We start from the raw sequence: 20,935 nt of genomic DNA on the forward strand, positions 1-20,935 counted from the left end.
GTCTTTCTCCCCTGAAACAGTGGCGGTCAAAGCCTACAGTGGGTCAAGTGAAGAGATCCTCTCCTACATTGTGTGACGTGTGTGTGTGTGTGTGTGATTTGTGATGTGTATGTGATGTCTTTGTGTATGTGTGTGTGTGTGGTGTCTGCGTGTGTGTGAATGTGTGTGGTATATATGTAGTGTCTATGTGTGTGGGGGGGTTGTGTGGTGTGTGTGGGGGTTTGTGTAGTGTCTGCATGTGTGTGTGCTGTGTGGTTTGTGTGCGCTGTGTGGAGTATGTATGTGGTATGTGTGATGTGATGTGTGGTGTCTGTGTGTGTGTGTGGTGTGGTGTGTGTAATGTGGTGTGTGTGGTGTGATGTGTGGGGTGTATATGGTATCTGTGTGTGTGGTGTTTGTAATGTGATGTGTGGGTTGTGTGTGGTGTGTGTGTATGGGGGAGGATAGTGTGGTATCTGTATGTGTGTGTGCTGTGTAGTATGTATGTGTGATGTGATGTGTGGTATGTGTGTTGTGTGTGTTGTGTGTGTGTTGTGTGTGTGGTGTGTAATGTGCCATGTGGGTTGTGTGTGGTGTGTGTGTGTGTGGTGTGTAATGTGCTGTGTGGGTTGTGTGTGGTGTGTAATGTGCTGTGTGGGTTGTGTGTGGTGTGTGTGTGATGTGTGGTGTGTGATGTGTGGGTTGTGTGTGGTGTGTGTGTGGTGTGTAATGTGTTTGTGGGTTGTGTGTGGTGTGTGTGTGATGTGTGGTGTGGGTTGTGTGTGTGTGTGTGTGATATGTGTATGTGGTGTGTAGTGTGTTGTGTGTGTGTGATGTGTGGGTTGTGTGTGGTGTGTGTGTGGTGTGTAATGTGTTTGTGGGTTGTGTGTGGTGTGTGTGTGATGTGTGGTGTGGGTTGTATGTGGTGTGTGTGTGATGTGTGGTGTGTGATGTGTGGTGTGTGATGTGTGTGGTGTGTGTGTATGATGTGTGGTATGTGTGGTGTGTGTGTGTGTGTGTGTGATGTGTGGGTTGTGTGTGGTGTGTGTGTGTGGTGTGTAATGTGCTGTGTGGGTTGTGTGTGGTGTGTGTGTGATGTGTAATGTGTTGTGTGGGTTGTGTGTGGTGTCTGTGTGGTGTGTGGTGTGTGTTGTGCTGTGTGGGTTGTGTGTGTGTGATGTGTGGTGTGTGTGGTGTGTAATGTGTGTGTGTGTGTGATATGTGGGTTGTGTGTGTGTGTGATGTGTGTGGTGTGTAATGTGCTGTGTGGGTTGTGTGTGTGTGTGTGGTGTGTGATGTGTTGTGTGGGTTGTGTGTGGTGTGTGTGTGTGTGGTGTGTAATGCATTGTGTGTGGTGTGTGATGTGTTGTGTGGGTTGTGTGGTGTGTGTGTGTGGTGTGTAATGTGTTGTGTGTGTGTGTGAATGTGGTGTGTGTGGATACTGTGGGTGGTGTGTCTGTGTGTGGTATGTGTGGTATGTGTGGTGTGTAATGTGTTGTGTGTGTGTGTGTGATGTGTGGGTTGTGTGTGGTGTGTGATGTGCTGTGTGGGTTGTGTGTGTGATGTGTGGTGTGTGTGGTATGTAATGTGTTGTGTGTGTGTGTGTGATGTGTGGGTTGTGTGTGTGTGATGTGTGTGGTGTGTAATATGCTGTGTGGGTTGTGTGTGGTGTGTGTGTGATATGTGGCATGTGTACAGTGTCTGTGTGTGTGTGGTGTGTGAGTGTGTGGTGTGTGATGTGTTGTGTGTGTGATGTGTGGGTTGTGTGTGTGTGATGTGTGTGGTGTGTAATGTGCTGTGTGGGTTGTGTGTGGTGTGTATGTGTTGTGTGGCATGTGTACAGTGTCTGTGTGTGTGGTGTGTGTGTGTGTGATGTCTGATGTGTTGTGTGGGTTGTGTGGTGTGTGTGGTGTGTGTGTGTGGTGTGTAATGTGTTGTGTGTGTGTGTGATGTGTTGTGTGGGTTGCGTGTGTGTGTGATGTGTGGTATGTGTGGGTTGTGTGTGGTGTGTGTGTGGTATGTAATGTGTTGTGTGTGGTGTGTGATGTGTTGTGTGGGTTGTGTGTGTGTGTGTGATGTGTGGGTTGTGTGTGTATGATGTGTGTGGTGTGTAATATGCTGTGTGGGTTGTGTGTGGTGTGTGTGTGATATGTGGCATGTGTACAGTGTCTGTGTGTGTGTGGTGTGTAAGTGTGTGGTGTGTGATGTGTTGTGTGGGTTGTGTGTGTGTGATGTGTGGGTTGTGTGTGTGTGATGTGTGTGGTGTGTAATGTGCTGTGTGGGTTGTGTGTGGTGTGTATGTGATGTGTGGTGTGTGTACAGTGTGTGTGTGTGGTGTGTGTGTGTGTGGTGTCTGATGTGTTGTGTGGGTTGTGTGTGGTGTGTGTGTGGTGTGTGTGTGGTATGTAATGTGTTGTGTGTGGTGTGTGATGTGTTGTGTGGGTTGTGTGTGTGTGTGTGATGTGTGGGTTGTGTGTGTGTGATGTGTGTGGTGTCTGATGTGTTGTGTGGGTTGTGTGTGGTGTGTGTGTGGTATATAATGTGTTGTGTGTGGTGTGTGATGTGTTGTGTGGGTTGTGTAGTGTGTGTGGTGTGTGTGTGTGGTGTGTAATGTGATGTGTGTGTGTGTGATGTGTTGTGTGGGTTGCGTGTGTGTGATGTGTGGTATGTGTGGGTTGTGTGTGGTGTGTGTGTGTGTATGATGTGTGGCATGTGTGCAGTGTCTGTGTGTGAATGCGGTGTGTGTGGGTACTGTGGGTGGTGTGCCTCCCACTCTGATCGCTCTGCTGGGTCTCCTCTCGTCCCCTGTGAGAGCCAGGCTCTTATCTTTTTGGTTCTTCCCTTAGTCTCCAGCACCAAGTACCGTACTTGGTGGGTAGGGACTTGCTCATTCCTTCAGAGACTGTGTGAATGAATCTGTGTGTTTCTGGGTGTGCGGTTGCATACATGTGTGGACATTTTTGTCTCTGGCATCATTCAGGAGACGTGGTTTGGCTCTGGACATGACCTTTAGAATTGACATGATGCCCCAGAGAACACGTGCTCCAACTTGCCACATTACAGGTCAAGGAAGCCAGGGTCCCAAGATGAGAATCCTGTGCCCTGTGGAGCAAAAATTGTCCAGAGTGTCTGTCCCAGACTCTCCAAACGCCTCCTGGGGGCCAGAGGTCCAGACTCGCGCCTCTGCCACTTGGTCCCACAGCATCCACCTAGAAGGGCAGTTCCCAGGGAGGCTCCTTGTAGTGGTTCTCCACCCAGCCTCCATAGAGGGTCACGTGTGGGGGCCTTTGCCCACCTCAGGTCAACCCCAAAGGCCAATCTGCCCCGGGAACTTCTGGAAGTAAAGGGGGGACCAGTTATCAGCACTTTTTAAAGCTCCTCAAGCAGTTCCACTTTGATTTTTCAAAATGTAACGTTTACACTGTTGGCTTCAGAATCATCAGGGACACCTATGGAACCACCCACTTCTACCCCCTCTCCCCCGGACCCAGGGAAACAGAACTGCTGTGCCTTGGGTCCCAGGACAGGCGTTTTAAACTCTCTTGGGGGTTCTAATTCTCAGTACAGTCTGAAAACCGCTGCTCCAGTGAGCGTTTCAAGTGTGTGTCCCTTGGAAATCGACACACATCCCCCGAGCATCCTTGCTGTCGGCCAGGAAAGGCAGCCCCACCCCACCAGGCGTGGAGGGAAGCCCTGCTTTCTCCCTCTGCAGCTCCTGCTGATGGATGCCCATGCATGCTCTGCACACCCTTTGCCAGATGCGCTTAATCGTTTCCAGGTGCATTTTTGAAATGCATCCTGAGTCTCATCCAGTACCTGCAGGCACCTTTGCCAACTCTCACTGCAGGGCCATCCCCCAGGCCTTACACCAACCTGTGGACCAGGATACGAGTTCCTTGTCAGGCTTTCCTGCCACAAGCCCCACAGCTCGCTCCCCCCACCCCTGCCCCTCAGCTTCAGGGGCTGCCTCTGCTGGCACTGGACTTCTGTGTCAGCCCAGAAGTACCCCATCCACAATGCCCATCCCGTGTAGAGTTCCCTAGTCTCTAGTGAAATGTCACATAGTAGTGGCTGAAGGGAATTGGAGCCTATCGTGGGCATTGACTTCAAGAAGCGGGAAATGGTGCCTTAAGCCACTCATCAGAAAGAGAGTCCCACCTGGGTCCTCTCTGATGTGTCCCGGGGAACCTTCACCTGCATATAGGTGGGAAAGAGAAGTACACAACCCCCATTTGATGAGGCAGGTACAGCTTCTCCAAGGCTAGAGCACACAGTCTGGAGGTGACATGGAGTCCTCTGTCAGAACCTGGGCTGGTGGTCCTCTTATTTACAAAATCCATGCGTCCTCCCCCTGCCCCTAAGAAGTATATTACCCCCAAATACCCTGTGCCTGGAGACTGCGAATCTGGCATCATCTGAGACTAGACATGGTAAAATGTCTCCAGAGTACACCGTTCACCCTTGACTTGCTGTTGCTTTAGATCACTGTTTTACAACAGAATAGAGGAAGTGGTGGGGGAATGCCTGAGTTTCCTTGGAGAAATAATAATTGTGATTATTGACAGAGTGCTGTTGTAAACAAGGAACTCGAACAGTCCCATTTCTTCCAGAGAGCTTTTTGATTCCAAGGTCCAGAGAAGACCCTGGACTGTGCACAAATTCTTAGCATATATTTAAATTCACATTTGTTTACCCTCCTGTCTTTTCCTCTCCTACAGTGCAAGCAGGTCTCAGTTGTATGTCATGGTGTTTTTTTCCATAGTGGAAAGAACAATAGAAGTTGTGTGTTGGATTTAAATAAATATTTAATTCATGAAAATGATCTTATATGTTTTAAAACAGCCTTTAAAGCTATTTTTATTCTCTAGAAAGTGCTTATTATAGGTAAATTACACATTTTACTACCGGAGCATTAGGTTTGCCATTAGTACAAATTTAAGGCACTACAAAGACCAGTAGATAATGTTAATTTCAAATACAGAAACTGAATATATTTTGTGCCTTTTTATTACTCATTTTCTTTTAAGTTTTATTGACTGCTTTTTATCTTAACTATATGTCTTTACATGCTGCAGTCATAATGCACTGTAATGGTATTAATATTTTATAGAATCGGTATTTATAGTTCTTTATTTAGAAACAATGAAGTAGGTCTGCAGATATCTGAGCCCGTCTGGAATGGTGCCCTCCAAATAATGATAAATTACTTGTGCAGTATGCCATTTGCTAATTATATCCATGATTTACTGCAGAGCAAGACTTAAATCATTCATTTCAGTCTTGCGTAACAGTGCCATAAAATTTTTAGGTTTAAAAATGGTTTCCATGTGTATAATTTAAACAAATTTTAGAGCTATTGTATACACAAAATATTGCAACCACCCATTTGTTACATACTTTGTCTTTTTAAACTTCTACTTTTAATGATCACTGTGGTTGAAATTATTATGCTTAATTTTCATAATCATAGCTTTTAAATCTACAGCCGTTTTCACATGTTAGATAAAGAAAAAGATAGCTAATTGTGTGTAGATAGTATGTCATTCCTGAATAGTCCCAAATGGTACAAAATCATTAAAAAAGCTTAAGAGTACGAATTATTCTTCTATTAAAAAACAGTTGTTCTCTAACTAATTATTAGTTTGAGCTGCTTTGTTTCCAAGAACAAATGTTGATCCTTCTAGCCTTGTTCAGCACACCAAAATGAGATTAACACTTTTTTTTTTTCTCCTTATACCAAAATCTTGCAGGTGAGAAACCCTACAAATGCCCCCACTGTGATTATGCCGGTACCCAATCAGCTTCCTTAAAATACCACCTAGAACGGCACCACCGGGAGCGGCAGAATGGAGCTGGGCCACTGTCTGGGCAGCCCCCGAACCAAGACCACAGGGACGAGCTGTCCAACAGAGCCGCTTTGTTTATCAGGCCAGACATCCTGCGGGGCGCCTTTAAGGGGCTCCCCGGAATCGACTTCAGAGGTGGTCCTGCGTCTCAGCAGTGGACGTCAGGAGCGCTCTCATCCGGAGATCACACAGGACAGGCCAGTGGCATGTCTTCTGAGGCTCCTTCAGACACCCTGAAAGGCACTGACCTTCCTTCCAAAAGCACCCACTTCTCCGAAATCGGGAGAGCTTATCAAAGTATCGTGAACAACGGTGTGAATTTCCAAGGGTCCTTGCAGGCGTTCATGGACAGCTTTGTCCTAAGCTCCTTGAAGAAGGAGAAGGACTTGAAGGACAAAGCCCTCTCTGACCCTCCTTCCATGAAGGTCCACGGGGCGGATGGTGGCGAGGAGAAGGTGGGCGGCAGGGTGGCCCCCAGGAAGTCTGAGAAGTCTCAGTATGAGCCCCTGGACTTGTCTGTGCGGCCGGACGCTGCCTCCCTCCCGGGCTCCTCGGTGACTGTGCAAGACAGCATTGCGTGGCACGGCTGCTTGTTTTGTGCTTTCACAACGTCCTCTATGGAGCTGATGGCCCTTCATCTCCAGGCCAACCACCTGGGCAAAGCGAAACGCAAAGATAACACTATCGGGGTGACAGTCAATTGCAAAGACCAAGCCCGGGAGGCCAGTAAAGCGGCCTTGCTGCCCTCGGTACAATCAAACAAAGAGATGGCGCTTTCCACCATGATGGGACCTCTAGACTCGGCTTCCGAGAAGATGGCCCAAGGACAGGTCAAAGAGACTCTGGGGGAGCAGAAGGGCGGCCCATGGCCCAGCCACGTGGACCCCTCATTCTGTAGCTTCCCATCAGACTTCTACAAGCAGTTCGGTGTTTACCCAGGCCTGCTGGGCTCGGGGGCTGCCAGCTCCTGCCCCAACAGGGAGCCCGACGGGAAGGCCCACTCCGAAGATGACGCCCCGATCCTGATCCCCGAAACCACAAATAAGAACACTACTGATGACCTCTCGGACATCGCCTCCTCGGAGGACATGGACTCCTCCAAGGGAGAAAACAACGAGGAAGAGGATATTGACACAGAGCCGGAGGTGATGAGCAAGCCGCCTGCCCTGAGCAAGGACGGGGGCAGCGACAGTGGCGACAGCCTGCTGCCCACAGGCGCCCCACAGCCTGTCCAGGGACTGGTCTCCCCTCTGCCCCAGGCGTCGGAGAAGCAATGGCACAGCCCGGGCCTTCTTCCAGCCCAGGACCCCACGGCAGGCCTGCCCAAGCCGGAGCGGGGCCCCCAGGGCCTGGAGAAGCCGATGAACGTGCTGTCGGTCCTCAGGGCCTATAGCTCTGATGGCTTAGCAGCCTTTAACGGACTTGCAAGCAGCACAGCAAATTCTGGATGTATCAAGAGGCCAGACTTGTGTGGTAAGTTTTAGAGTCCTCTTCCTTTAGTTCATTTCCCAAAAACATCAGTGCTGATCTGTGTATTTTTTAAAAATGGGGTAAATTTATCCATGAGCAGATTTTGAACTACGCATAAAATACCCCCAACTATGCTGTATACGCAACGTAGACAATCATGAGAGTCAAATTCATTTAGAAAGTGTTGGACCTCGTACTTTTGTGTTTCAATTTGCATTATTGTGATCTGAAATGCCTGTCTGTACTGAAGGCATGGAGAAGGGGGCGGGGTCTCACAGTATGAACCACTCCCGTTTTTTAATCCATAACTTGAGGGGGACAGGAGAAGCTTCAAAAACAAAAAGAGACCTGGTAACCTGCAAACTTTTTAGTCTTTTCAACTTAACGCATAAGATGCCCAAAGACAATTCCTTACTGCTTTGCTCAGCCAAATCTGCTTTCTGAAACGTTTCTTTATAATGACTTAGAGGATACTAAAATCATATCACACTAGCCACAATGTAGAAATAAAGTGACCCGCTCTCCAAATAGGGAGATGGTTGTGGGGTGTTTGTGATTCATCTTCAGACATGTCAAATGGCAGTTACTGTGACTTTGGCCTTCTATTATTGCCTTCTGTCTGTCTGTCTCTTCACCCGTCTGTCTGTTGTTCTAACAAGAAGTGTACATTATGAAGTCCCTGGTTAGCAGTGTTGTGATCCTGTCTGTCTTGGATTTATGCCTGCCTGATCTTGTTAGCAAATTGGCAATTCTTTACTTCCTTAAAGAATATGTTTACTCCAAAGTAATTCCAGATCTTAAAAAGTAATGCTAGATTTGAAGCCTAGAACTACATCAAATGAATGTCGGTGTGGGCAGGGAGGATCAAAGTCATTCTCTCGGCACCCAGATATTTTTATTTGAAAGTCTTTCTCCAAACTGAAGCTCAGTGTGTTATTTCCAGCCCCAAATTTCCCCTCTAGAGACAAATGACCATGGTATCTTCCCATCTGTAGCCCATGAATGCATTTCTGTGACTTGACTTGTTCAAAAAAGGAAGCAAAGTAGGAAGGGAGGGAGGGAGGGAGCAAGGAAAGAAGGACAAGAGGGAGGAAGCAAGGAAGGAAAGAAGGAAGGGAGGGAGGGAGTGAAGATCCTATTTAACTTCTGAATCCTGACATTCCTTTTAGCACAGAGTGGGATTCAGCAAGCTGGATTCAGTTCATAATTTAAATTGATATATTTCTTTTTCTCTCTCCTTCCCTAATTCACTAAGAACTGGATCAAGCAGTCAGAAATATTTTTTGAATTGTCAAAAATCACTAAATGGATTTCTGACAGCTCAAAAAAATATTGACAGTTCCTTATGCTGAATGATTCATAAGGCCCCATTAACCAGCACCCCCAGATCTATTTTTAGTCACATACAATTCATTACTTTTGAAGCTGTTAAAAACAATATTTAAAGGAAGGAGAAAAGGGTTTCATGTCAGTCCAATTTTTTTTTCTTTTTTTCCAGGGGAGCGATGTTTGTCTTTTTTTTTTTTTTTTTTTTATTGTTGTTGTTTTAAGTTTGTGATTGGAGTGCTTTCTTTTTCATTGTTGTTTGGGGATTCTTTTTTTTTAAGTCTATTTTCAGTTCTTTCAAATACCTAAGTAGGACCATAGTTCCTGCCAGGAATCCATGCATCAGAAAAGATCAAAACCTGGCATGTTTATAAGCTCATTATTATTGAAATGAGCTCATATTACCCCTATTAATTTTCCCATCGTCCTATCAATGCCGAAGGAAGGCTGCCTGCCTTTGAGGAAGCATGCCTGCTTGTGTCCTTTTGCACCAGGCGAGGGTGGAGGGGAAACGGTATCAGGGAGCCCTTTCCTCTGAGCTGTAGCTCTCAGGCCCTTCTCCCCCTCCCCAAATGGCAGCTCCCCACACTCCCCTGACATTTCTGGGGTACAAGCGAAAGCTTTGCTTAGTCAGCCTTTCAGCCACTGGGTGACAGCCTGGTAAGTTGCAGCCCCTGTCCTGAAAGGGGAGTGTAGACCCTCAGCCCAGCCAGGCTCCAGGGTACCTGGTTGCTTCCCAGCGGGGTATCCAGGTCCCACTACTCCACCTTGAACTCATGGTAAGATGCCAAAAGTAACTCCAGCCAAAAAATGCCGATTTTTAGAGAGCACAAGTTCTGCATTTCATTTATCCTCATTTACTTCTGCATCCTCTTGCTTAGTTTGGGAGCAGGCAAGAAAGGCCCTTCCCTGGCCTCTGTGTTTGCTTGGGTGGGGGCGGATATCTTGACTCTGTCCAGTTCTCATTCCCCTCTCCCACGCTGGCCTACCATAATCAAAATCCTCTTCTTGATTTCTTACTGGCTGTTGTGACATGGGAGGGCCAGGCATATTCATCCTCCCTAAAAACTGATATCTGGGAAGGAAACTTAAACTCACTGAGCTACAGAGGGGGCATTTGGGGCCATTTTTCTTCCTGCCTAGTCTACTGTCTTTTTAGCATTGCAAAAAGCACAAACGATAGTTGAAAACCTCAAACTCCCGTTGGCTTGACTTTGCCAAGGTGGATATGATATTGGCACAAGGAATCAAATATTCCTAATGTTTATTCCTTCCTCTCTGCTCCACTCAGAATAGATATGGGTTTTCAAACAGGCCCACCAGCTTGATAGCTGGTTTCCTCAAGAAGCTGGGCTTTGCACAACCAAAGAATTATTCTGATAGTTCTTATCTCAAGAGAGTTCGGCATTTGATTTTGCCTGGTTAGTAAACCCAAATCCCTGTTTTGATGCCCCTACAAACAGGCTTGTCGGAGGAGCTAATGTCCATCTGTATCTATTCTCATGGGTGTAAAATTGTTGGGAGAAGCATCAGGAAAGATCTTGTTCAAGTCATGTAGAGCCCTCTCCCCACCAGAGTTCAGTGGCTCTGCTGACACAGGCTGGTGAGTGGAGAAGGGGCCTTTAACCCTCAGTTTATGGATGATCCTCACGTTGTAGGCTCTGCTTCTGGATTCTTAATTCTGCATGCCTGCTCTCTAACTTTTAAGGCTCTGGTCCTACATTTCTTAGTGTCATAGGCCTGGGGTCTTGTCCTGTGTGCGCTGTCTACTCCTAGGCAATACAGAAGTGAGAGACAACCAGGAGAAAGGCCATCCCAGCCAGCTGGGTAGGGGAGGCATGCAGCATTTGCCAACATTGAGAGCTTGAGTGTGAACTTCTAAAGATCAGAGACGTGTCACAGATGATCCTAGGAAGGTGACTGAGCCGTCTTGGATTAAACTGAAGGGCATGTGTTGTTGGCTTCTAGAGTGAGTCAGGTCCCACTCTGGGCCTGATCACATTACAAGAAATCCTGCTCCAATCAAAGTCCCCATTTCCAGGCTCCAGGCATGGCCCACCTTTCTTTAGTCTGTTGAAGAGCATAATGTACAAGGGCACTCCCATGCCGTGGGAGAACTTGGATGTGCCCTTGGTTTTGTTGGAATGGATTTGACCTTGGTCTTGTAATGGGACAGGATCCATGTGATTATCTAATAAGAGGGGCCGGGGCAGACCAGGGCAGCATTCATATCCACTGAAAAGACAAGGCAGACAGCTCCTTTGTCTAGGCTGAGAAATCTGATGAACTGTTGTATCAACCAGTAGCTTGGAATCTGAGAGTGCTCCGGTGGGCCCCAGACTGCACACAGGTGGTTCTGCACAGTACCTGTGGGGCTGGCTGCATGGCCCAGGGACAGAACGTGCTTCTCTCCAGAGTTTGTGGATTTGAAGAGCAGCCACTGCTTTTATTTTTGAACCCTAGATGGATGACTGGTAACCATGGTGTGTTGAGCAGAGTTTGCTCTATGTTCTTTGGTGAGCCCAAGAGTAGGGTTGATGGTGAAGAACTAAAGTCAAATTAAGGGAAAGGGAGTGAACAGGGTACAACCCCCCTTACTCTTGGAGTAACCAACCCTCAGGGAAGCCCAGCTGAGTGAGGAGAATCTAGCAGCTTGTCTGTGGTGGGCTTGAGGTCCTTGTACAGTGGCTCCCAGACCAAGTGACCCACTGAGCCTGGGAGGAAGCAAGTGAGAAGGCAGGGTCATTAACAGCAATTGATTCAATATTCCCAATTAGGGGGCAACTGGCTTCCCTGACCCAAATTATGTCTGAGACCAAGAGTTCTCTCATGGCAACGAGAGAATGAGGACCCCTGCCCTTTCCTGGAAAAGAAAAAAGACAAAAGACAGGTTTCAAGAAGCTCTGTGCCTCATGTATTCTGAAATGTCTGATGACATGATAGAAGCTCAGCTCTTTTTGAAATGTGACTTCTGTCCTCCAAAAACCTTGTTCATTTCTCAGCATAGGCAGTCTGAAAATATTCACCGTTCTACCAGCTATACAGTCTAGAGCAGGGGTAGGCAACTACTTTCCTAGGTTAGAGAGTGAGCCCATTAGGCTTGCAGGCTCTGTGGTCTCTGCTGGGCAGCACAGAGCAGCCAGCAAGCAATAAGGAAACAAATGGGCATGCCTGCATTCCAGTAAGCTTCATTTACTGACACAGCAGTGGGCTAGAATTGGCCCAGAGGTCCTAGTGTGTCCGCCCCTGCTAGAGTATAAAGAAGGTTGCATTGCTGTGGTCATCCCTAGAAAAGATATGTGAAAACCGTCCTCTGCAACACCACTGGCCTGTGAGATGATGCGGGCAGGACTCAGGTCAGCAGCTGCAACATTCCATCTATTGCTGTTTAATGCCAGAGATGCAGGAGATTTTCTGAGAGTGAGAGGGGACTTGTAGACCTACATGGCCTGGAGTAGCTTTTTCTGGAAGGTCACACCTCTGTCTTTGTGTAAAAGACTTGCAAGAGAACACCCTCCTCCGTGACTCATGGTGGGTCCACGGCCCCCACCATCACAGCCAAAGCAGGCAGACAAGAAAGACACAGGAGCTCTTTGATGGACAGAAGCGTAAGGATAAAAAGAGATGATGGAGGTAGAAGAGCTTGGATAAATGGAGCTGATATTTTCTAGAAGAGATGATGTCTACATTAGGCTATCACAAGGAGGTGATGTCACTGCCCTAATATCTTTGGGTTGCAGTCATCCCTTTTAGCCCTGAGCAGGTACAAATCTTACTTTCCATCAAGGTTATAGAGACACAGTTTATTTTCTTATGTCTGCCATGCCAAGTCACTGATGGCTATTTCTGGGTATGTGGGTATGTTAGCCTGGAAGGCAGTTCTGGCAATTTAGTGGTGACATCCCATCACTGTGGTCACACCCTTCCAGTTTCTACCCAGTTCGCCTCCTGATAGAAAGCAGGTGCTTCAGAGTAGGAAATGTCTTACCACCTTAGGCTTTGGCTAAGAAATGGCTAATGTCTGTGGTTAGTCAGGGATTTCCAAGCGAGCTGTGGCTGGGGTGTGTGACACTGTAAACACTGCATATGTATGCATGAAGACACCCAAGCACAGGCTGCCGGTGCATAGCCCATGATAGGTGGTATGTTTTTCGGTCTCGTGGACAATTCTAGGTTTTAAGGTGTGGCCCTGAAGTCAACAGGTCCTAATGGAGAAAGAAAATTAGTTAAATGGCACAGAAAGAGAACCACCAAATCCAAATCCACCAAGTGTACAGGTGCCCAGATTCAGCCAACGCATGGGAGGGCAGTGAGCCTAGCAGGCCCAGGGAATCTCTGTCATAGGGTCTTGTCTCTAGAGCTGCCATGTTTTATTTAAAGCCAAATGAGCAATTATACTTCTCTTCTCCTCTTCCTAAGCTGACTCTTACTATCAGCTTACGGACACTGTGGATAAAGCACAACTTTTGCACTCCCTTTCTTTGCCCCATTTTATCATTTCTAGGTTGGCTGTTGACTCCCATTGTCCAGGCTGTCCCCAGTCATAGTGCATGTCCAGGGCCTGATGTTAGACCTCAGTAGGGAGGATCAATTGGCTTGTCCTGAAGTCCAGGGGCAGATCCTTTCAATTAATGCAAATCGCCACCCCATCCTGCCTGCTCTGCCTCTGCTGACTGCCTCACAGCTGGCTGCAGAGCCTTTCCCTTTGTCTCTGGTGGGACAAAGCACAGGTGCTATCCCCTCGGGGTCTCCCACAGAAACCAGCGCCCTGGACAGGCTCTCCCCTGGCCCCATCCAGAGCCTCACGGGGTGCAGCCTCTTTGGGTGCCAGCCCTCTCCAAACTCGTTCGGCATTCTACTCCTCCTCCCTTTCCTTCTGTTTAAATTAAATGGGAATGCCACTGACGTGATGTCGTTTGCACTGCGGGATGACAGAACTGTTGTGTGAATACCATTGTATTTGCCAAATGGTCCACTCGTCATTTCAGAACAAACAAATGGATGGTGTCTGTAAGTCGGCAAACACTGGTGACATTTAGCCTTGTTTATGTTCCTTTCCTTTTGCTGCATATTTTTGGCTCCAAAAGCTACTGTCTGAATCAACAGTGCCTCCGAAGCAGAAGTCTGGTAGCTTTCATTTTGGTTGCCGTATCCATGTTCTCTTTGGATCGCATGATACCTGTTGCCCAGGATCAAGCCTGGGCTGGGAGAAGAGACCAACCAAACTCTTTGGTTGAAAACATACATGCCTGTATACAGTAATTTTTCCTCCCTAATGATGACTTCAAATTGGGAGAGAGGAGGAGAATGCCAAGTGAAGAGAGTGTTGTCAGAATGGACATCCACATCTCTGGGGAAATGCAAGCCTCCAGGCAGGCCCAGCCACCGCCATATGCAATAGGAGCAGCGTGACCCTATGTGTGTCTTGAGTGCTTTTGGGGACCCTGGGCTTAAGCTTTGGGGTCTGCCTTCTGAGGCTGCTAAATCAAAGTGGTGGTTGGCATGGACAGCCACCTAGCTACAGACATCTTAGCTGCTGAAGGAATCAGGTTCTTTCTTCTTTTTATTCAGATGTTATGTGCCAAGCCCAGGTTTCAGATAAGTAGTAATTATCTCCTATTACTTAGCTCTGATCAACAGCACCTCTGCATCTAATTGCCAACCTGCTCTAATCACATAGACTATTCTTGCTTTAGCCAGAGATGGAAGGACCAAATTTTATAAATATTGCTTTATTGTCATCATTCCATTAAACAATTAGGGAGAGTGGCCCTGCCCTTGCTTTTGAATGCCTCTAGCCCACATGGTTTCTGGATTGTTTAATGAATCTGCACATTTTCTTGCAGGTAAGTGACACCCCCTGTTCTAGTCGGTCTAGCTGGATTTGCCCTTGTCTGTCCGTGCTCCTCGGTGGCTATCTGCAGCTTGTTAATCGTGTAAAGTCAAGAGAAGAATGTATACACATATGTGTGTTGAATAAACAATTACTATTGGCATAGGTATGTGTATACACATGGCACACCAACCTACAGTATATATAGCGAAGAATCAGGGAGACTAAAAATACTGCCCCATATGTTCCACTATTAGCGAAGGATGGTGAAGGCTTAGTAACTTGAGCGAGAGAGAAAATTCCCTCAGAGTCACGAATTCTGCAAAACAAACACTGGTGGATTGGAGCCCCTTCACCTGTGGAAACCCTGTTGGGGGGGCTTCCGCTCAGCACAGCTTCTAGAAGCGGGCCCTGTGATGGTCTCGTTGGCATTACTGCTTGTGTCCGATTGTCCTGTATTTTGTAACACTTTAGAAGAATACAGAAAAGTGCAGTAATTCTCTTTCTCCATAGTATTTAAGCAGTAATATTGCTAGTTTAATATTGTGTCAGGTCGTCACGTTAACCAGGAACAGATGACAGTAAAGTACCAGTGAACAGCACCTCAACATCCACTCCTTAAAAATGGTGATTGAAGCAAAATGTGTAAACTTGTACTGGGTTATCGTGTGCTTTGGAATAGAGTATTGTTGAAGTAATTAGAAGATATATGAAGGTGTTCCTGGTAATGAAGGCATGTAAGTTATAATAATTGTAGCTTTCTGAATAAGTGTCAAACTATATCTCTAAGTGTGCTGTATGCTGAGTTACAAGTTAGGTCATTTATGAATGGAATGTAAAACAATACTAAAAATGCTTCAATAACTTATCTTGGTATTGCTAATAAAAAAAGCTGTGAAACATTAGTGCAGTTTTGAGTCATTATGTTAATTCACTCCGCAACACCCTCCACCTTGACATCCCTCTGTCTGTTGGAAGCCTCAACAGGACATTCAGGGACGCTAGAGATGCTGTCCCATGGGCTGTTTGCTGGGTCGCCTGCCAAGTTTTCCACCCATTTCTAGGTGGCCCCAAGAGTTACAGCTCCTAAACATACAAATGTCAAGGCACCTCCCCATTGGGTGGGGTGACCATGGTGGGTTTGGGGAGAGCCATCTGTGTGCACAAGTGTCTCTCAGGTGGGTGATTAGACCCCATGACAGCTCACAGGCCCCGTGTCCCTCATCCCCCGTGTGGAGGACGACACACGCCTGGCCTTGGTGCAGCAGACTTAACCATTTTCTTTTCATCCTGTGAAGCATAGTTTTACATGGAAAGGCCCTTGGAATTGCCGGAGTGTGGAACTTCACTGCGATATTTTGGTTGTGCCCTTGTCTGTTGTAAGAGGCTTCTCCCAGCTCTGCCCCCACTCCCATCACAGCATGAGACACGAAGCAAGGATTTAACTTTTCTTTTGTGATCGCTTAGGTTTTTTTTTTTCGTCCATGAGCTGGACTTCAGGCACCTGCCACTTCAACAGTGTTACCAAGCTTCTCTAATTGGGCCTGTTTTGTAAACTTCTAAATTCCATGCACATGCTGCTGCCTGGCTAACTGGTCCTGGGGGTGGGGGACGTATTATCATTGTTTGAACGATTCCCAAGCCCCAAGCATGGTCCCCCCCTCTCCAAATAAATGAAGTGTCCTGTGTGCAAGGGAGCGAAAGCCCAGAAGTGTCCACTGGAACATGCCTGGCCCATCAGTAGGTCAGCCTTGTCACCTTGACTGCTGAAGATATTACCTTCAGTAGGTCTCATGGAAATTGTCCAAGCAACCCCGAAGATCATAGAGTACAGGATTAGGTTGTATCTTATTGGAGATAAGAGGTGAAAGTGAGAGATTCTGAGAACAGGATACTGCTCCATGAAGCTGAGAACATGCATTGTGGGTTCTGATGGAAAACTTGGTGGACGCCCACATGCCTAAGGTATAGTGAGTGACCCCAACCACATCTACCTGGACCAGCTTTGACCAGCAGTGTGTAGGCAGAGCCTGAACTGAAAGAAAGACTCTGGGGGTGGGGGGGGGGTGATCCCATCTTTGTTTCCAATGCCACCTGAGTCTGGGGAACTGCCCTGGGACAAGAATTCATCCCTGCCCTTTCCTGGGTCCCTGCCTCCTGATGGCTCCATGAGGCCTGCATCACCTCCTCACACACACCAAGCCTCTGTGAGCCTGTTCTCTCCACCAGGGCCTGAAGCCACGCTGGATTTTAGAAGCCACATTTGCAGCTCCCAAGGAGGGGCTCACCACTATCCACTCTGTGAAGGCAAGGGGCACCCTCTTTAACCCCTGGCCAGGATGCAGTGGGGACCAGAGGGGTCTGTTGAAGGGCCTGGGGTTGAACACATAGTCCCTGGCACTGTTCTTCATTTACAGTCATGTTGCACACTGTGGGAACCCTTGCCGAGACCACCATTCCAGCAGTGAAGGGGCTGGAAGTCCAGTGCAGCGTGAGTGGCCAGGTCTTGGCAACAGAGGCAGAACCGTTGCAGGAAACAGATTATCCTGGCTCCTCGTGCTGACTGCAGGAAAGTTCCCTGGAGCCCCCTATCCAGGCGTCTGTTTCCCTCTTCCCTCCACGAGGGCTCTATTTCCCTAACGGGGTCTCCACGTTTCCACTTCGAAAGCAGGGGGTATTTCCTGGGTTGCTCCCCTGGGGGAGCTTCTCAAGCTTAGAGGAGACCTTTGTGGATTTTCTCCTCCAATTTTTTATGAGCTGCCCCCAGCCTCCTACCCCCTCTCATTTCACAACCCTCCCTCCTCTGCCCCCTTCTTCCCCACCTCCCTCTCATCCCCCTGCCTCTGGGGAAGAACTCCTTTCTCACCAGCTGAGTGTTCTTGGGAACATCCTGTCTGTGGCTGTGAGGGAGCTGGGTGCATCCAGGCCTCTGGATGAGCTGACTTCATTTCACAGCTCAGCGTGGGGGCCGGCAGCCCTGTTTCTGGAAGCCTGCCTCCCCCTCCCCATCCCCACGTGGCATTACAAAAAGCGCAACTTGTTTCGACTCAGATTTGGGGCAACCCCAAGCATCCCCTATGACTCTACCCTTGGCCCTAAAGCCTAGACCCTTCTAAGCAAGGACGGCCCACTGGTCTGAGGTGGAAAGAGGGGAAAGGAGTTTCAAGGAGGTAACTGTGCCATGAGATGGGATAGACTGAGGGGGAGAAGGCTTGTGCAGCTCATGGTGAAAACTAGTCTTCAAGTCCACTTCTTCAATTACTCTTGTTTCGATGAAACTCAGATGTTCTGGTGCAGGGGAAAAGAGTCAAAATTTTGGGAGACGATTTCTTCTTACCTATAGTTGCTTTTTCTCAAAGAAACATCATGATGAATGAATTACAGCCCTAAGCGTGCAGCTCAACATGTACAGTGTTGTCTGCGCAGGAGTGGACTTTGTCTCTAGAGCAAACGGTGCATTCTCAAGGTTAAAGTTGGGAAACTCTGCCCAGCGGTTTCATAAGCTAAGATCTCCATCTGTGCACCCAGAAATTGGCTGGCTGTATGAAGGGTTTGTCGTTCACGCTCTTTGTGGAGCTGTTCAGACACACCCATCTAATGGTAACCCACTGCTCACAAGGTCAAGTTTTCTTTTTGAACTTCTGTTGTTGTCAGATTAATATAATATACTCTCAATTATCCACAGAAAAGGAGAAAGGCAACCAAGCAGGGAAAGCAAATTTGCAATTAATTTACCAAATTATTGCTCTTTTTATATGATGGACAAGTTGCTTTTCTCTTTGGAACTCAAGTGTTTTGTATGTCCTGGGGGGAGGGCTGGGGCAGTTGCAAGGACAAGCCACCCAACTTGTCCCCGCACCTAGGGACCGGGTGGAAGCAGGTGTCTTACTGGGGTACAGAGGCCTCAGGGTTTAACTAGGGGGTTCACAGAATGTTGGGCTCTTTCTTGTCAAGGGGAGTCCATTAATCTTCTCAGTCTTTCAGGAGCCCACGGCTGACCGACTCAGGGTCTCACCCGAGCACAGCCTGACATAAGGAGCGGGGTACAGTTTGTTCAGCTGGGGGGCAGTCCTGAGAGGCATGTTTGAGGGTGCTGACAGGGCTGCCACTGATCAGGGGCTAGGCCTTGTCCCCTGGGGATCCTCTAGGACACAATGTGACATTCACCTCAGAATGACCCCTGAGGGCTGAAGAACCTGGGGCATTTATCCACCAGCTCTGCAGCTCTCCGTAGTTGAGAGTCACTGCAGCTCACCCTGGAGAAGGCGATGGGACCCCACTCCAGTACTCTTGCCTGGAAAAGCCCATGGGCAGAGGAGCCTGGTGGGCTGTAGTCCATGGAGTCGCTACGAGTCGGACACGACTGAGCGACTTCACTTTCACTTTTCACTTGCATACATTGGAGAAGGAAATGGCAACCCACTCCAGTATTCTTGCCTGGAGAATCCCAGGGATGGGGGAGCCGGGTGGGCTGCCGTCTATGGGGTCGCACAGAGTCGGACACGACTGAAGCAACTTAGCTGCAGCAGCAGCTCACCCAACAGCGAAACAGTCACAATCAGAGAGAAACAAGAGGCCACTGGCATCCTAGGGAGCCAGAGGGGTAGGGGTCAGGCATGGACAGTGTCCAGCACAAGCCAGAACCCCTTGGTCTGAGGATTTTTACATCCCTGGCACACTGCAGAGGGTCACCAGTCTTCCAGAGCCCAGGGTGAGGGCAGATTCATACTCTAAGGTGGGAAGCGAACTGCAGATTTTAAATATTGGGACATGCACTCAGCTCAGGGCCAGGCTTTCTGGAAGCTGGATGGAGGGCTGACCCGGGGGTCAGAGGACCTACAGTATCTGTAGATACAGTCACACTCCAAGGAGCTTGGACAAGTCCCCTCAGTATCCTCTTGGGTCTCAAATTCTATGGCATTCAGGATCCCCGTTTCCTTAATTTTTCTGGTGACTGTCTAAGACTCCATCTGTTCTAGAGTCCTCATGAGCACTCAAGTCTTGCAGGGTCCCAGATGTGGGCACCAAGTTGGTCTTCCCACAGGTACATGAACGTGTGGGGTTTCAGTCTGAGAATGGGGCATATGAATACTTGCTTCTTCATCAAGACATTTTTATTAACTCGTAAGAAGAGCATTGAGGCATTTCCCTTCTAATTCTAGAAGTTGGTCAAAATTTTTTTTAAAAGAGGGAGTCAATAAATGTGGATCTTTGGGTTCATAGCAGTGCAAGAAAAATCTGATTATTTAACTTTTTTTCATTTTACAAACTATTGTATTCACAGTGGAGCTTGAGTATTTTCATGAAGATTAAGGTTTCCTCAAGTGCTTTACTGACATCAACTTGATAATCCAAGGTGCCCCTCTTGGGTATGACAGTATGTAGTCCCTCTTGGGAGCCCCCCACTCCCACCCATCACTCCAACCCAGTAACATTAGAAGGAAAGGCGGGAGGTAGGGAGGGAAGAGGGGTCATGCTGTGCTCCATCTTGCATGCATGGGGCATGAGGAACAATTCACATCCCTTTCCATATCTGCAACCCTTCCACTCTTCCATCTTCAGCATTCCTGTGGCCACTCAATGTCACTGTTAGCTAGCAAGCCCCCGAGTTTGGGACAGTGTGTACTATCTCCAACTTTGAACTCCTCCATTCCTTGGCTTTTGTTTAATTAAAAAAAATTATCTTGGAGTATAGTTGATTTACCATGTTCTGTTAGTTTCAGGTGTACAGAAAAGTGATTCAGTTATACATATCCATTTATCTATTCCTTTTCAGGTTCTTCCCCCATATGGGTTATTACAGTGTACCGAGGAGAGTTTCCTGTGCTCTACAGTAGAGTTGGGGTTGATTGCTCTAGTTTTGGTATCCATCAAAGGATACACTTGTGTACCCTTGTGCATCCTCAAGACAATGAAATGAATTTGAATGAGTAAGTTGGAGGTTGGCAGACCATCCACATTTCAGTTATTTTAGGATTTCTGATGCCATGCAGGCCCCAGGCAGGGTTGCCATGAAGACTCATATTCGCTAAGACCTTGACAAGTGGAGAGAGAATTTGGGTAAGGTAATGCCAAGCCTGGAGCTCCTCATTCTTGCCAATCTGTACTCACCACCTGAAGGCCTCTTTCTAGACAGCCTCACTGGGATTCCATCCCATCCATGGAGAAAGGTGTGCTGGGGTTCAATGATACCATTCCTGGGATGTACAGACATCACCCCTGTTGGCTCCAACTGAACTCTTTTTCTTTTTTTTTTTTCTTATGCTGCAAAGGATTTACAATTAGGAGATGTTTTTAAAAAATGTCCAGTGGTCAGCTAGCAGGAACAGTACTTCTTATACAGCGGCTTTTGCTTTCATAGGGAAACTTTGGGCTTGAAGTGTCATCTCAAAATCACATTCAGGCAATTCAATTTAAATCACCAGGGGGATTTTCTTGAGAACTTTGGGATAAATACCTTCACAAAGTGAGTAATCCTGTC

The 20,935-nt window shown here is 47.6% G+C and overlaps 1 protein-coding gene across 1 annotated transcript in view; it reads left to right on the plus strand.

The window, feature by feature from the left end:
- The window catches only part of ZNF536 (zinc finger protein 536), a 251,035-nt gene that overhangs the window by 95,689 nt on the left and 134,411 nt on the right, over nt 1–20,935 (plus strand). The window contains exon 4 of the mRNA XM_052656676.1: nt 5,730–7,298. Within this exon, the coding sequence (XP_052512636.1) occupies nt 5,730–7,298 (1,569 nt within the window). The remainder of the gene's footprint in view (nt 1–5,729; nt 7,299–20,935) is intronic.

This window comes from Budorcas taxicolor, chromosome 18 (assembly GCF_023091745.1).
Source record: "Budorcas taxicolor isolate Tak-1 chromosome 18, Takin1.1, whole genome shotgun sequence".
In the NCBI taxonomy this organism is placed as follows: Eukaryota; Metazoa; Chordata; class Mammalia; order Artiodactyla; family Bovidae; genus Budorcas; species Budorcas taxicolor.